Source organism: Rhinoraja longicauda, chromosome 42 (assembly GCF_053455715.1).
Source record: "Rhinoraja longicauda isolate Sanriku21f chromosome 42, sRhiLon1.1, whole genome shotgun sequence".
Taxonomy (NCBI): Eukaryota; Metazoa; Chordata; class Chondrichthyes; order Rajiformes; family Arhynchobatidae; genus Rhinoraja; species Rhinoraja longicauda.
In genome coordinates, this window is record NC_135994.1 from 10355990 (window position 1) to 10369070 (window position 13081).

The following is a 13081-nucleotide window of genomic DNA, read 5'->3' on the forward strand; positions in this document are numbered from 1 at the left end:
TCCAAAAGGCCCAAGTCTCTCTGTAGACTTTGAAACTCTACTTCATTACTAACTACACCACCTATCTTAGTATCATCTGCATATTTACTAATCCAATTTGCCACACCATCATCCAGATCATTAATGTAAATGACAAACAACAGTGGACCCAACACAGATCCCTGGGGCACTCCACTAGACACTGGCCTCCAACCTGACATACAATTGTCAACCATTACCCTCTGGTATCTCCCATTCAGCCATTGTTGAATCCATCTTGCAACCTCACTATTAATACCCAACGATTTAACCTTCTTAATCAACCTTCCATGTGGAACCTTGTCAAATGCCTTACTGAAGTCCATATAGACAACATCCACAGCCTTGCCCTTATCAATTTCCCTGGTAACCTCTTCAAAAAATTCAAGAAGATTAGTCAAACATGACCTTCCAGGCACAAATCCATGTTGACTGTTTCTAATCAGGCCTTGTTTGTCCAAATAATTATATATATTGTCCCTAAGTATCTTTTCCATTAATTTTCCCACCAGACGTCAAACTAATAGGTCTATAATTGCTAGGTTTACTTTTAGAACCTTTTTTAAACAAGGGCACAACATGCGCAATGCGCCAATCTTCCGGCACCATCCCCGTTTCTAATGACGTTTGAAATATTTCCGTCATAGCCCCTGCTATTTCTGCACTAACTTCCCTCAATGTCCTAGGGAATATCCTATCAGGACCTGGAGACTTATCCACTTTTATATTTTTCAAAAGCGTCCGTACCTCCTCTTCTTTAATCCTCCTCATTTCCATCACTACTCTGCTTGTTTCGCTTACCTCACATAATTCAATATCCTTCTCCTCAGTGAATACCGAAGAAAAGAAATTGTTTAATATCTCCCCCATTTCTTCCGGCTCAGCACATAGCTGTCCACTCTGACTCTCTAATGGACCAATTTTGTCCCTCACTATCCTTTTGCTATTGACATATCTGTAGAACCCCTTGGGGTTTACTTTTACATTACTTGCCAAAGCAGCCTCATATCTTTTTTTCGCTTTTCTAATTTCCTTCTTAAGATTCCTTTTACATTCTTTATATTCCTCAAGAACCTCATTTACTCCCTGCCGCTTATATTTATTGTATATCTCCCTCTTTTTCCGAACCAAGTGTCCAATTTCCCTGGAAAACCACGGCTCTTTCAAATTATTATTCTTTCCTTTCCACCGAACAGGGACATAAAGACTCTGTACTCTCAAAATTTCACCTTTAAATATCCTCCATTTCTCTATTATATCCTTTTCATAAAACAAAAAGTTCCATTTCACTCCTTTTAAATCCTTTCTCATCTCCTCAAAATTAGCCTTTCTCCAATCCAAAATCTCAACCCTTGGTCCAGATTTGACCTTCTCCATAATGATATTGAAACTAATGGCATTGTGATCACTAGACCCAAAGTGCTCCTCAACACATACCTCCGTCACCTGACCCATCTCATTTCCTAACAGGAGGTCCAACACTGCCCCTTCTCTGGTAGGCACCTCTACGTATTGCTGCAAAAAACTATCCTGCACACATTTTACAAACTCCAAACCATCCAGCCCTTTAACAGAATGTGATTCCCAGTCTATATACGGAAAATTGAAATCACCCACAATCACTACTCTGTGCTTACTACTAATATCTGCTATCTCCTTACATATTTGCTCTTCTAATTCTCGTTCCCTATTTGGCGGTCTATAATACACCCCTATAAGTGTTGCTAAATCTTTCTCATTTCTGAGTTCCACCCAAACAGCCTCCCTAATCGAGCCTTCTAGTCTGTCCTGCCAAAGCACTGCTGTGATATCCTCCCTGACAAGCAATGCAACACCCCCACCTCTTGCCCCTCCGATTCTATCACATCTGAAACAATGAAATCCTGGAATATTTAATTGCCAATCGCAACCCTCCTGCAACCATGTTTCACTGATCGCCACAACATCATACTTCCAGATGTCAATCCAGGCTCTAAGCTCATCCACCTTTCTTACAATGCTCCTAGCATTAAAATATACACATTTAAGGGACCCATCATTTCTTATTCTCAGTTTATTTCTTTTCCCTTCTTTCTCTCCTACATATTGGGTCTGAGTGTTTCCCTTTTCTGCCTCCTGCCTCACACACTGCCTATTAGCTATCTGTGTTTGAGTCCCTCCCCCCAACCGTACAAGTTTAAAGTCTCCGCAATTACCTTAGCAAATCTCCCCGCCAGGATATTGGTTCCCCTCAGGTTCAGATGCAACCCGTCCTTTTTGTACAGGTCATACTTCCCCCAGAAGAGGTCCCAATGATCCAGAAACTAGAAACCCTGCTCCCTGCACCAGTTCCTCAGCCACGTATTTATCCTCCACCTCACTCCATTCCTATTCTCACTATCGCCTGAGATTATTGCTTTGGAAGTCCTTTTTTTTAACTCTCTTCCTAGCCCCCTAAATTCTCCTTTCAGGACCTCTTCCCTTATCCTACCTATATTGTTGGTACCTATATGTACCACGACCTCTGGCTCCTCTCCCTCCCCTTTCAGGATATCCTGGACACGCTCAGACACATCCCGGACACCGGCACCAGGGAGGCAAACCACCATCCGGGTCTCCCGACTGCGTCCACAGAAACGCCTATCTGACCCCCTCACTATAGAGTCCCCTATTACTATCGCTCTCCTCTTCCTTTCCCTACCCTTCTGAGCAACAGGGCCGGACTCCTTGCCAGAGGCCCGGGCACCGTCGCTGCCCCCAGGTAGGCTGTTCCCCCCAACAGTACTTAAACAGGAGTACTTATTTCCAAGGGGTACAGCCACCGGGGTACTCCCTAGTCCCTGCCTCTGCTCCTTGCCCCCCCTAACAGTGACCCACTTGTCTACCTCCCGTGGTCTTGGAGTGACCACCTCTCTGTAACTCCTATCTATAACCTCCTCACTCTCCCTGACCAGACGGAGGTCATCAATCTGCCGCTCCAGGTTCCTAATACGGTCCCTTAGGAGCCCCATCTCGTCACACCTGGCGCAGATGTGGATGTCTGGAAGACTATCAGACTCCCAGATTCCCCACATCCGACACCCAGAACAATAAACTGCCCTGGCACTCATACTCCACAAACAAAGCCCCGTGCTCGGTTTACTAAACCTACCGCCCGGCCGCTACTCCAACTGCTCCAACCGCCCACCCAAAAGAACTGAGTGATCTCCTGGGAGGGGCGAAAAACCGGATTAAAAAACCCAGGCCAATTTGGGGAAAAAAATCCGGGAAATTCCTCTCCGACCCCAAGCTAGGCGATCGAAACTTGTCCGGGAGATCACACAGGTCTTACTCCTTACTATCCCCACCCAATCCCCACACAATACTTCCCAAGCAACACAGCTTAGTGCTGCTACTTGCTGCTGCTGCTGCTACTTGCTGCTGTTGCTGCTGCTGCTGCTGCTGCTGCTACTTGCTGCTGCTGCTGCTAACAATGGCCTGTTTCCATTATCATATCATATCATATATATACAGCCGGAAACAGGCCTTTTCGGCCCTCCAAGTCCGTGCCGCCCAGCGATCCCCGTACATTAACACTATTCCCCGTACATTAACACTATCCTACACCCACTAGGGACAATTTTTACATTTACCCAGCCAATTAACCTACATACCTGTACGTCTTTGGAGTGTGGGAGGAAACCGAAGATCTCGGAGAAAACCCACGCAGGTCACGGGGAGAACGTACAAACTCCTTACAGTGCAGCACCCGTAGTCAGGATCGAACCTGAGTCTCCGGCGCTGCATTCGCTGTAAAGCAGCAACTCTACCGCTGCGCTACCTTACTTTTTTGCATATCTTTCATTCATTTGTTCTATATCTCTCTGCATCATCGTCTATATCTCTCGCTTCCCTCTCCCCCGACTCTCAGTTTGAAAAGGGCCTCGACCTGAAACGTCACCCATTCCTTCTCTCCAGAGATGCTGCCTGTCCCGCTGAGTTACTCCAGCATTTTCGGTTTAAACCAGCATCTGCAGTTCCTTCCTACACATTAAGTCATTGGTACATATGTATACACAGTCATGGTTCAAATATTCAATGAGCCTGACATAACCTCACCAGCGAATGCCATAGGTCAAAATTTGCTTTTGGTCTTTATTGCTAAATGAGTGCTAGGCTGACGGCCATCATTCTGATCTTTGTTTTCATTGTTACTGGAGTCAAAAGTTAAATTGAGAGCCTGCACGCTTCTATATGTTCTGTTCTAGCAACCCAAAGACTAATTTCTACAGAAAGATAGACACAAAAAGCGGGTCAGGCAGCATCTCTGGAGAGAAGGAATGGGTGACGAGATGCTGTCTGTCCCGCTGAATTACTCCAGCGTTTTGTGTCTATCATCGGTGTAAACCAGCTTCTGCAGTTCCTTCCTACACCACTCATTTCTCCACTTTTCCCCAATGTTTTATACGTTCAGCAAGTTTCTTATTTACTGGGTACACGTAATTTTGAACTGGTTACTAATTTTTTGTGGCAAATTTACCTTTTGGATATCTGTGTTAGTAATTTAGGATTTCCACTCTCCACTTGAGTTTTCCCCTCTATGAAGAAATCAAGGTGACTGGATTCAGGAAGCAATAATATGACACGATGCGATAGAACTTTATTTATATATATAGTATAAGAAGATAACTGCAGAACTTTATTTATCCCAGGAGGGAAATTGATCTTAATCTTGCCTTACTAACCTCTTGATCAGATAAACTTTTATATAAACCAGGGTGATTGGAACTTCAGACGAAATGTGTAGGAAGGAACTGCAGCTGCTGGTTTAAACTGAAGATAGACTGAGGTCTGAAGAAGGGTCTCGACCCAAAGCATCGCCCATTCCTTCTATCCAGAGATGCTGCCTGTCCCGCTGAGTTACTGCAGCATTGTGTGTCCATGATCGGAACTTCAGCTGTTTTTGGTACCTTCTTTAGAATTTGGTCAGTAGGTTTGAAAAAGGCCAGTGATCTCCTCATAATGATGGTCAATGCTTTACAAATGTCCCTCCCTGAGCTCTCTCAGCACTTAGACAAATGCTTTTTATCCCTGGGCTTTGCAGCCTTTTTCTGGTGTTGCAGATTACTAGTTCGCAAGATTATGTGCACTATTTCCTTGGCTGTTTTATCCTTTAGGAAATTTATTGGGAAATTTTGTATAGGGGCCATGTGGTTGAATATTAGATTTTAATGACGCAGGTTAACCAAACCTTTTTTGTTTGCATTTCAAGTATTGAGCCTGGTGAATGTCTGAAAGCTTTTTGACAATTGTAAAATGTAAAGCACCCTCGTGTCAGTCCTCATGCCTTCCAGCTTCTCCATTGCTGTCTGAATTCACTCCAGTCGAGTTCAAAAGCTGATATTATTAAGAATTGTCTGCCTCTGGCACTGAACTAATCACGTCCCATGATAGAACTGCCTGCTGATCTGACCAGAGTGGATGCCAGCGCTTCAGGCTTTCGACAACAGTGCATTGGGAAATAAGTAACAGTTCTGCCATTTTCACCTGCATTCAAAGTAGTTTGCATTTCAATAAAATGCAAACAGTCCAAAATAACGTTTTCTGCCTACTTCCGAAAATATAATGCAAGAGAAGGCTGTGAGGAGAGGATGCCAGGGGAGTGGGAGAGGAGATGGCGGGGGTGAGGCACTAGGTGGTGCTCAAAAAGGAGGGGGGGGGGAAGCTAATATTTAAAATGAGCAAAAACAAGTATTCCTGTACAGAATGTAATAAAAAAAGGAACTGCAGATGCGGGTTTACACAAAAGGACACAAAATGCTGGAGTAACTCAGCAGGCCAGGCAGCATCACTGGAGAACATGGATAGGTGACGTTTCACAGAGTGCTGGAGTAACTCAGCGGGTCAGGCAGCATCTGTGGAGAACATGGACAGGTGACGTTTCACAGAGTGCTGGAGTAACTCAGCGGGACAGGCAGCATCTGTGGAGAACTTGGATAGGTGACGTTTCACAGAGTGCTGGAGTAACTCAGCAGGCCAGGCAGCATCACTGGAGAACATGGATAGGTGACGTTTCGGGTCAGGACAGTTTGAAGAAGGGTCCCAACCCTAAACGTCACCATTCACTTTTCTCCAGAGATGCTGAGTTACTCCAGCATTTTGTGTCTATCTTTGTGTTTACTCCTTTACAGAATTTGCTTGAAGATTAAATGCAGGATGTTGGTCAGCAAGTGCAGAATGGATTTGGGGAAATTGAAGAATTATAACATGTGTGAGCACAGGAATTGTATATGCCAGTATAAATGCTTTGCCTGGAAAGGGCTCTACTTCTCCTGCTTGATTTCTTGCCTTCTATCCTGAAAACACTGACTCATGCCGTGGCACAATTCCCTGTGCACAGATCATTCCACATGCAGGAGCCTTGGCACTCAGTTTGAGCAAGCAATTTGACTGGGGGCAGGGATGTCACGGACAAGAAGTATGATCTGAATAACTGTATACGTACCGCAGTTTAAGGCTGTTAATCAGCATCACATTTAGCTGTTTCTTATTGTGCATGGCTGTTAAAAATGCTGATTTGTTGTTTGGATTTTATTGTGGTGGTCATAAGTGATAGGAGCAGAATGAGGCCATTTGGCCCATCAAATTTACTCTGCCACAATCATGGCTGATCTATCTCTCCCTCCTAACCCCATTCTCCTGCCTTCTCCCCATAACCCCTGACACCCGTACTAATCAAGAATCTATCTATCTCTGCCTTAAAAATATCCACTGACTTGGCCTCCACAGCCGTCTGTGGCAAAGAATCCCACAGATTCACCACCCTCTGACTAAAGAAACTCCTCCTCATCTCCTTCCTAAAAGAACATCCTTTAAATCTGAAGATATGATCTCTAGTCCTAGACTCTCCCACTAGTGGAAACATCCTCTCCACATCCACTCTATCCAAGCCTTTCACTATCCTGTACGTTTCAATGAGGTCCCCCCTCATTCTTCTAAACTCCAGCGAGTACAGGCTCGTACCCAGGTCACTGGCGCTGTAAGGCAGCAACTCTACACGCTGCACCAGGGAACATTTAGTTTAGAGATACAGCATGGAAACAGGCCTTTAGGCCCACTGAGTCCAAGTCGACCATTGATCCCCCGTTCACACTAGTTCTGTGTTATTCCACGTTCTCATTCACTCCCTACACACTAGGGGCAATTTACACAGGGCCAATTAACCTACACACCTGCACATCTTCGGGATGCTGGAGGAAACCGGAGCACCCGGAGGAAACCCACGCGGTCACACTGGGCGAACGTACAAACTGTACAGAGACAGCACCCGATGTCAGGATCAACCCTAGGTGTCTGGTGCTGTGAGGCAGCAGCTCTACCTGCTGCACCTTTGTTCTACCCTATTTGTGGAGAGAGTACCGAGTTAATGTTTCAATTAACTTCAATTATCTTTTTGGTCAAAGTTAACCTTCTGTTGAAAGCTCATCAACCTGAAACCTTAATTCTGTTTCTGTCTGCACAGGCGCAGTCTTTACCTCCATTTTCTGTTGGTGATGTGAAAACCGTACTGCTCACCCTATATCGGGAGGTAGTCTGGTTAGCCATTTATAACCAGGCAAGACAGTGCGTAGTGCCAGCAGCAGCAGCAACCAATGCCAGAGGTGCTCATGCTTCTGAGCGAGCAGGCACGTACCACATCTTGAAAGGATTCTTTGCTTCTCACGCAGCAGAAATGCCATCCTTTCATGTTTACAGCTTTTACTCTGATGTTGGCAGTGGTGCCGAATCCATAAAAGGGATTAAGTCTCCCCATTGTTGAGCTGCAATGTCAAGCAAACTCATTTAAAGTCAGGGTTTCTGCTTTTAAATATTTACTAGACCAAGTGGACCCGTTGGGCCCAAACCTCTCCTGCATTGGTGCAGCACCCTCTCTTCCCCCCCTCCCCTTTCCCCCCTCCCCCCTTCCCCTCCCCCCCACTCCATCCCCCTCAAGATTCAAGATATCTTTATTTGTCATCCAAAAAAACAAGTTTTTTGGACGAAATTTAGTCACCCACAGTCCAATAATAAAAGCAATAAAACAAGCAAATTACACAACCCCAACCAACACACAAAAAAAAGAAACATCCATCACAGTGAGTCTCTTCCAGTCCCCTCCTCACTGTAATGGAAGGCCAGAATGTCTTTTCCCTTCCCCTGCCGTCTTCTCCCGCGGCCAGGCTGGTGTCGTTGCCACGTTAACCCCCCTTATCCTCCCCCTCCCTCCACCCCCTCCCTCCACCCCCCTCCCTCCCTAGGAGATAGATTTAAACTTTGAAATATGAATAACTTGAAAAATATAACACCAATTTCAATGAAACTTCTTCCATTAGCACCAAAGGGACGACGGTGAGTAAGGTGGGCCTAAAATTGTTGCGCTATCGTGTACCGTTTTGGCTGTAGTTCAGGAACAAACGAACAAACAAACGAGAGTGTTAGTATATAGATGGCACTGTATGTTTGTCCAGTAGTGCCTTTGAAAATACTTGTAAACGAATGGCTTGAATGAATCCATTATATTGGAATGAAATGGAGATGGGGATTGTGACCTCTTTGGGCAAGGATTCATCTGAGTTTGGGGTGTGGTTCCATAATCTGGAAGGTGACTTTCTTTTAGCTGTTTGTTGAGTGCTGTATTACATTGGAGGGGTTGCATTTATTTTCTGCCTATAATTGCCCTCAGATAATGGCTGTAGTGACCTTTCATCTTGAGCCACTACAATCCCTCTCTGTTGGTGCCGCCTGTGATATTGTCAGGGAGGGAATTGCTGAATAGTGGCCCAGTGATGTTGAAGACAAAATAACACATCAAGCTAGGCTGCCATGTGACTTTCAGGAGAACCTAGAAGCCTTGATAGGAGGTAGATACAAAATGCTGGAGTAACTCAGCGGGTCAGGCAGCATCTCAGGAGAGAAGGAATGGGTGACGTTTCGGGTCGAGGCCCTTCTTCAGTTTGAAGAAGGGTCTCGAGCCGAACCGTCCTCAGTCTGAAGAAGGGTCTCGACCCAAAACGTCACCCATTCCTTCGCTCCTGAGATGCTGCCTGACCCGCTGAGTTACTCCAGCATTTTGTGTCTACCTTCGATTTGAACCAGCATCTGCAGTTATTTTCCTACACAGCCTTGATGGAAGGTGGCTTGGGATGAGGTTGCTGTGAAGACTCAAAATGATTCAGTGAGCAAATACTTTATTTAGATTAACTAACAGATTCAGCATGTGAACGATAAGTACAGTAAATATGAACAATTTTATTCTAATTGTGGTTTAAAATTGTATTATTTCATTGACTTGGTTACATAGAAACATAGAAAATAGGTGCAGGAGGAGGCCATTCGGCTCTTCGAGCTAGCACTGCCATTCATTGTGATCATGGCTGATTGTCCACAATCAATAACCCATGCCTGCCTTCTCCCCATATCCCTTGATTCTACTCGCCCCTAGAGCTCTATCTAACTCTTAAATCCATCCAGTGATTTGGCTTCCACTGCCCTCTGAGTTCCACAAATTCACAACTCTCTGGGTGAAAAAGTTTCTTCTCACCTCAGTTTTAAATGGCCTCCCCTTTATTCTAAGACTGTGGCCCCTGTTTCTGGACTGGCCCAACATTGGGAACATTTTTCCTGCATCCAGCTTGTCCAGTCCTTTTATAATTATATATATATCTCTATAAGATCCTCTCTCATCCTTCTAAACTCCAGTGAATACAAGCCTAGTCTTTTCAATCTTTCCTCACATGACAGTCCCGCCATCCCAGGGATCAATCTCGTGAACCTACGCTGCACTGCCTCAATTACAAGGATGTCCTTCCTCAAATTAGGAGACTAAAACTGTACACAATACTCCAGATGTGGTCTTACCAGGGCCCTATACAACTGCAGAAGAACCTTTTTACTCCTGTACTGAAATCCTCTTGTTATGAAGGCCAACATGACATTAGCTTTGACTGATGTTTTGCTGTCTCCCTTTCAGAGTGGCCCAAGCTTACGTGAATCAACGCAAACTGGATAACGAGGTAAAAACTCTGCAGATCCAGGCAGCTCAGTTTGCCAAGCAGACACAGCAGTGGCTCGGTATGGTGGACAACTTCAACCAGGCACTAAAGGTAAATGGGAACAGTGGAAGAACCTGACGTGTCGTGAAATATCGATTGTAATCGTGTGTTGTCTTTCCGCTGACTGGTTAGCACGCAACAAAAGCTCTTCACTGTACCTCGGTACACGTGACAATAAACTGAACTCAACTCAACTGTCATAGCACCCATTCATTTTTTTTATTGCTGTTTTAAACATACTTTAAAAGTAACATCTTGTAAAATACTTTTTGTCTTTGTCATCTGGGTTATTAGAGCTGACTGGAGACAAAAATATAAATCATGAAATCTCACACATTCCAAAGAGAATAATCCCAACCTCTCCTTCTAACTACCTGCTCTCATTCCAGGCAACATCTCTTTATTGCTACCACATCATTCCTGTAGTGCGGTGATCAGAACTTTACACAACACTCCAAGTGAGGTCTTCATGATGTTTTGTACAGCAGTGGCGCAATGTCCCACTCTTATCCTCAATGCTTCTGCCTATGAAAGCAAGCATATCAAATGCCTTCACCACTACCCTCACCACCTGTGTCACCACATTCAGCGAGCTACGGACTTGCACCCCAAGTTTGCGCTGAACATCAATGCTCCCACGGTCCCCGTCATTTACTCAATATGAATTTCACCTCCAAAGTGCATTACCTCACATTTATCTGGATTGAATTGCAAATAGGATCATCCATCCCCCATATAAAAGATAATTTTCATTCAAATTCAACTTAAAATAACATGGGGGGGATTTCTTTTCCCAACCAGAAAATAATTTTAATTTCTTAAGAACCCAAAGTTAGCCAGTGATCCAGGATCTTAAGGAAAATTGCTAACGGTGGGAGCTGTGAAAGAAGTTGTATCACACCTCATGTGTTTAGCATTTCACCAAATTCAGTCGGTGGATATCTTTTGAAATTCTTTCACACTCGAACTTGGCTCAGTGGCCAGACTGGTCTAAGTCCTAACGCTTTTCCAAAGATTACAAATGCTCTGGCTAGAAGTTGTCAGTGACATCTGTGTGTGAACATGCTACGAACCTAGAGTGGCACAACTGAACATGTTGTGCAAATTGTTTATGTTCTTGTCATATTCCTTGGTGGGGGTGTAGTGTGGGACAGTGGGGGTGGAAGTTGGCTGAATTTACACAATTGTCTTTTAATGGTGGGAACGGGGAATAAAGTGGATCTGATTTCTGGCGAGTTGCCAAGTTCACTTAGACTAGAGTCAGTAAAGAAACGTTAAACCTTGAAGTAATGAGACGCAATATCTTTGCAACAGCTGTCAGAGAGACGTGTGTTACTGCTCTTAGTCTGCTGCAACATAATCACTTAATTACTCCAGGTTAATGACGATCACACTGATGTCCTTTGTCAGTGCCTTGAATTTCCATTAATAGGTTGTCAGCAACTTTGAATGCGTTGTCGGTGGTGAGCTGAATTTTTTACTGGGTGGCTCATTCACTGTTCTTTTAATTCCGGGCTGGATTGCAGTGGTATTACTGGATGGTAGTAACGCGTGCTAGATAACACTATTTGCTTGAGTTAATAAGAGAATTCTTATTAGAATTCTCCTTCCCATCTTCAGGTAGATTTTAAGGAAATGACTTGCAAAGCATCATCTCATGGTATTTTTTTAAATGCTGCTCATACTTGCAATGTGGATTAGAGTGGGAAAACAGTTATTTTCATTTTTGGTACTTTATGAAAGTCATCTGATGATGCATTTAAACCCGATGTCTGAAGACCACTCTTAAGCACTTTGCTCATTTTCTAAAGTTATTCAAATATCTCTCACCAAATGGTCCATTAAAATGGGGCCAAACAAGTATGCAGTTTGCCTCTGACCAAGAGCCCACACCTGTGGGTATTAAGCGATCAATCTCACAGGAGTCCAGGCTAACTATAGCTGCATTAATTATTTTCAGCTTCCCAGCTGCTGCTCAAAGCAACTGGATAAATAGCCCTTTATCTTTAACTAGACCAAGTGGACCCCTTGGAAATAGGTGCAGGAGGAGGCCATTCGGCCCTTCGAGCCTGTACGCACCGCCATTCAATGTGATCATGGCTGATCATTCTCAATCAGTACCCCGTTCCTGCTTTCTCCCCATACCCCCTGACTCCGCTATCCTTAAGAGCTCTATCTAGCTCTCTCTTGAAAGCATTCAGAGAATTGGCCTCCACTGCCTTCTGAGGCAGAGAATTCCACAGATTCACAACTCTCTGACTGAAAAGGTTTTTCCTCATCTCCGTTCTAAATGGCCTACCCCTTATTCTTAAACTGTGGCCCCTGGTTCTGGAAGTGTATTTTATACACTTCTATCAGGTCTCTCCTCAAACTCTTGCGTTCCAGAGAAAACAATCCAAGTTTGTCCAACCTCTCCTTGAAGCTAGTAATTATTGTCTTTGAAAATACAATTACGCTTGCTAGTTATGTCAACGGAGCAGACAGATTTGTGCACACCATAGTCCAATGGGGTCCAAGAGATGAATGACCAGTTAATTTACCTTTTAGTGTTGATTGGAGTATACATCGATCAGCCAAAACATTATGACCACTGACAGGTGAAGTGAAGAACATTGATTATCTTGTTACAATGGCACCTGTCAAGGGGTGGGATATATTAGCAACAAGTGAACAGTCAGTTCTTGAAGTTGACGTGTTGGATGCAGGAGAAATGGGCAGGAGTAAAGACCTGAGCAACTTTGACAATTGTTATGGCCAGATGACTGGGTCAGAGCATCTCTGAAACGGCAAGGCTTGTGGGGTGCTCCCGGTCAGCAGTGGTGAGTACCTACCGACAGTGGTCCGAGGAGGGACAAACCACAAACCGGCGACAGACAGGGCGTTGGGTGCCCAAGGCTCATCGATGCGCGAGGGCAACGAAGGCTATCCTGTCTGGTCCGAACCGACAAAAGGTCAACTGTGGCACAAGTCACAGAAAATTTTAATGGTGGGCACGGGAGGAATGTGTCACAATA

General features: G+C 44.5%; 1 protein-coding gene across 1 annotated transcript in view; it reads left to right on the top strand.

Moving 5' to 3' along the window:
- bloc1s1 (biogenesis of lysosomal organelles complex-1, subunit 1) overlaps positions 1-13081 on the top strand; it is a 101341-nt gene that overhangs the window by 82318 nt on the left and 5942 nt on the right. The window contains exon 3 of the mRNA XM_078431294.1: positions 9986-10118. Within this exon, the coding sequence (XP_078287420.1) occupies positions 9986-10118 (133 nt within the window). The remainder of the gene's footprint in view (positions 1-9985; positions 10119-13081) is intronic.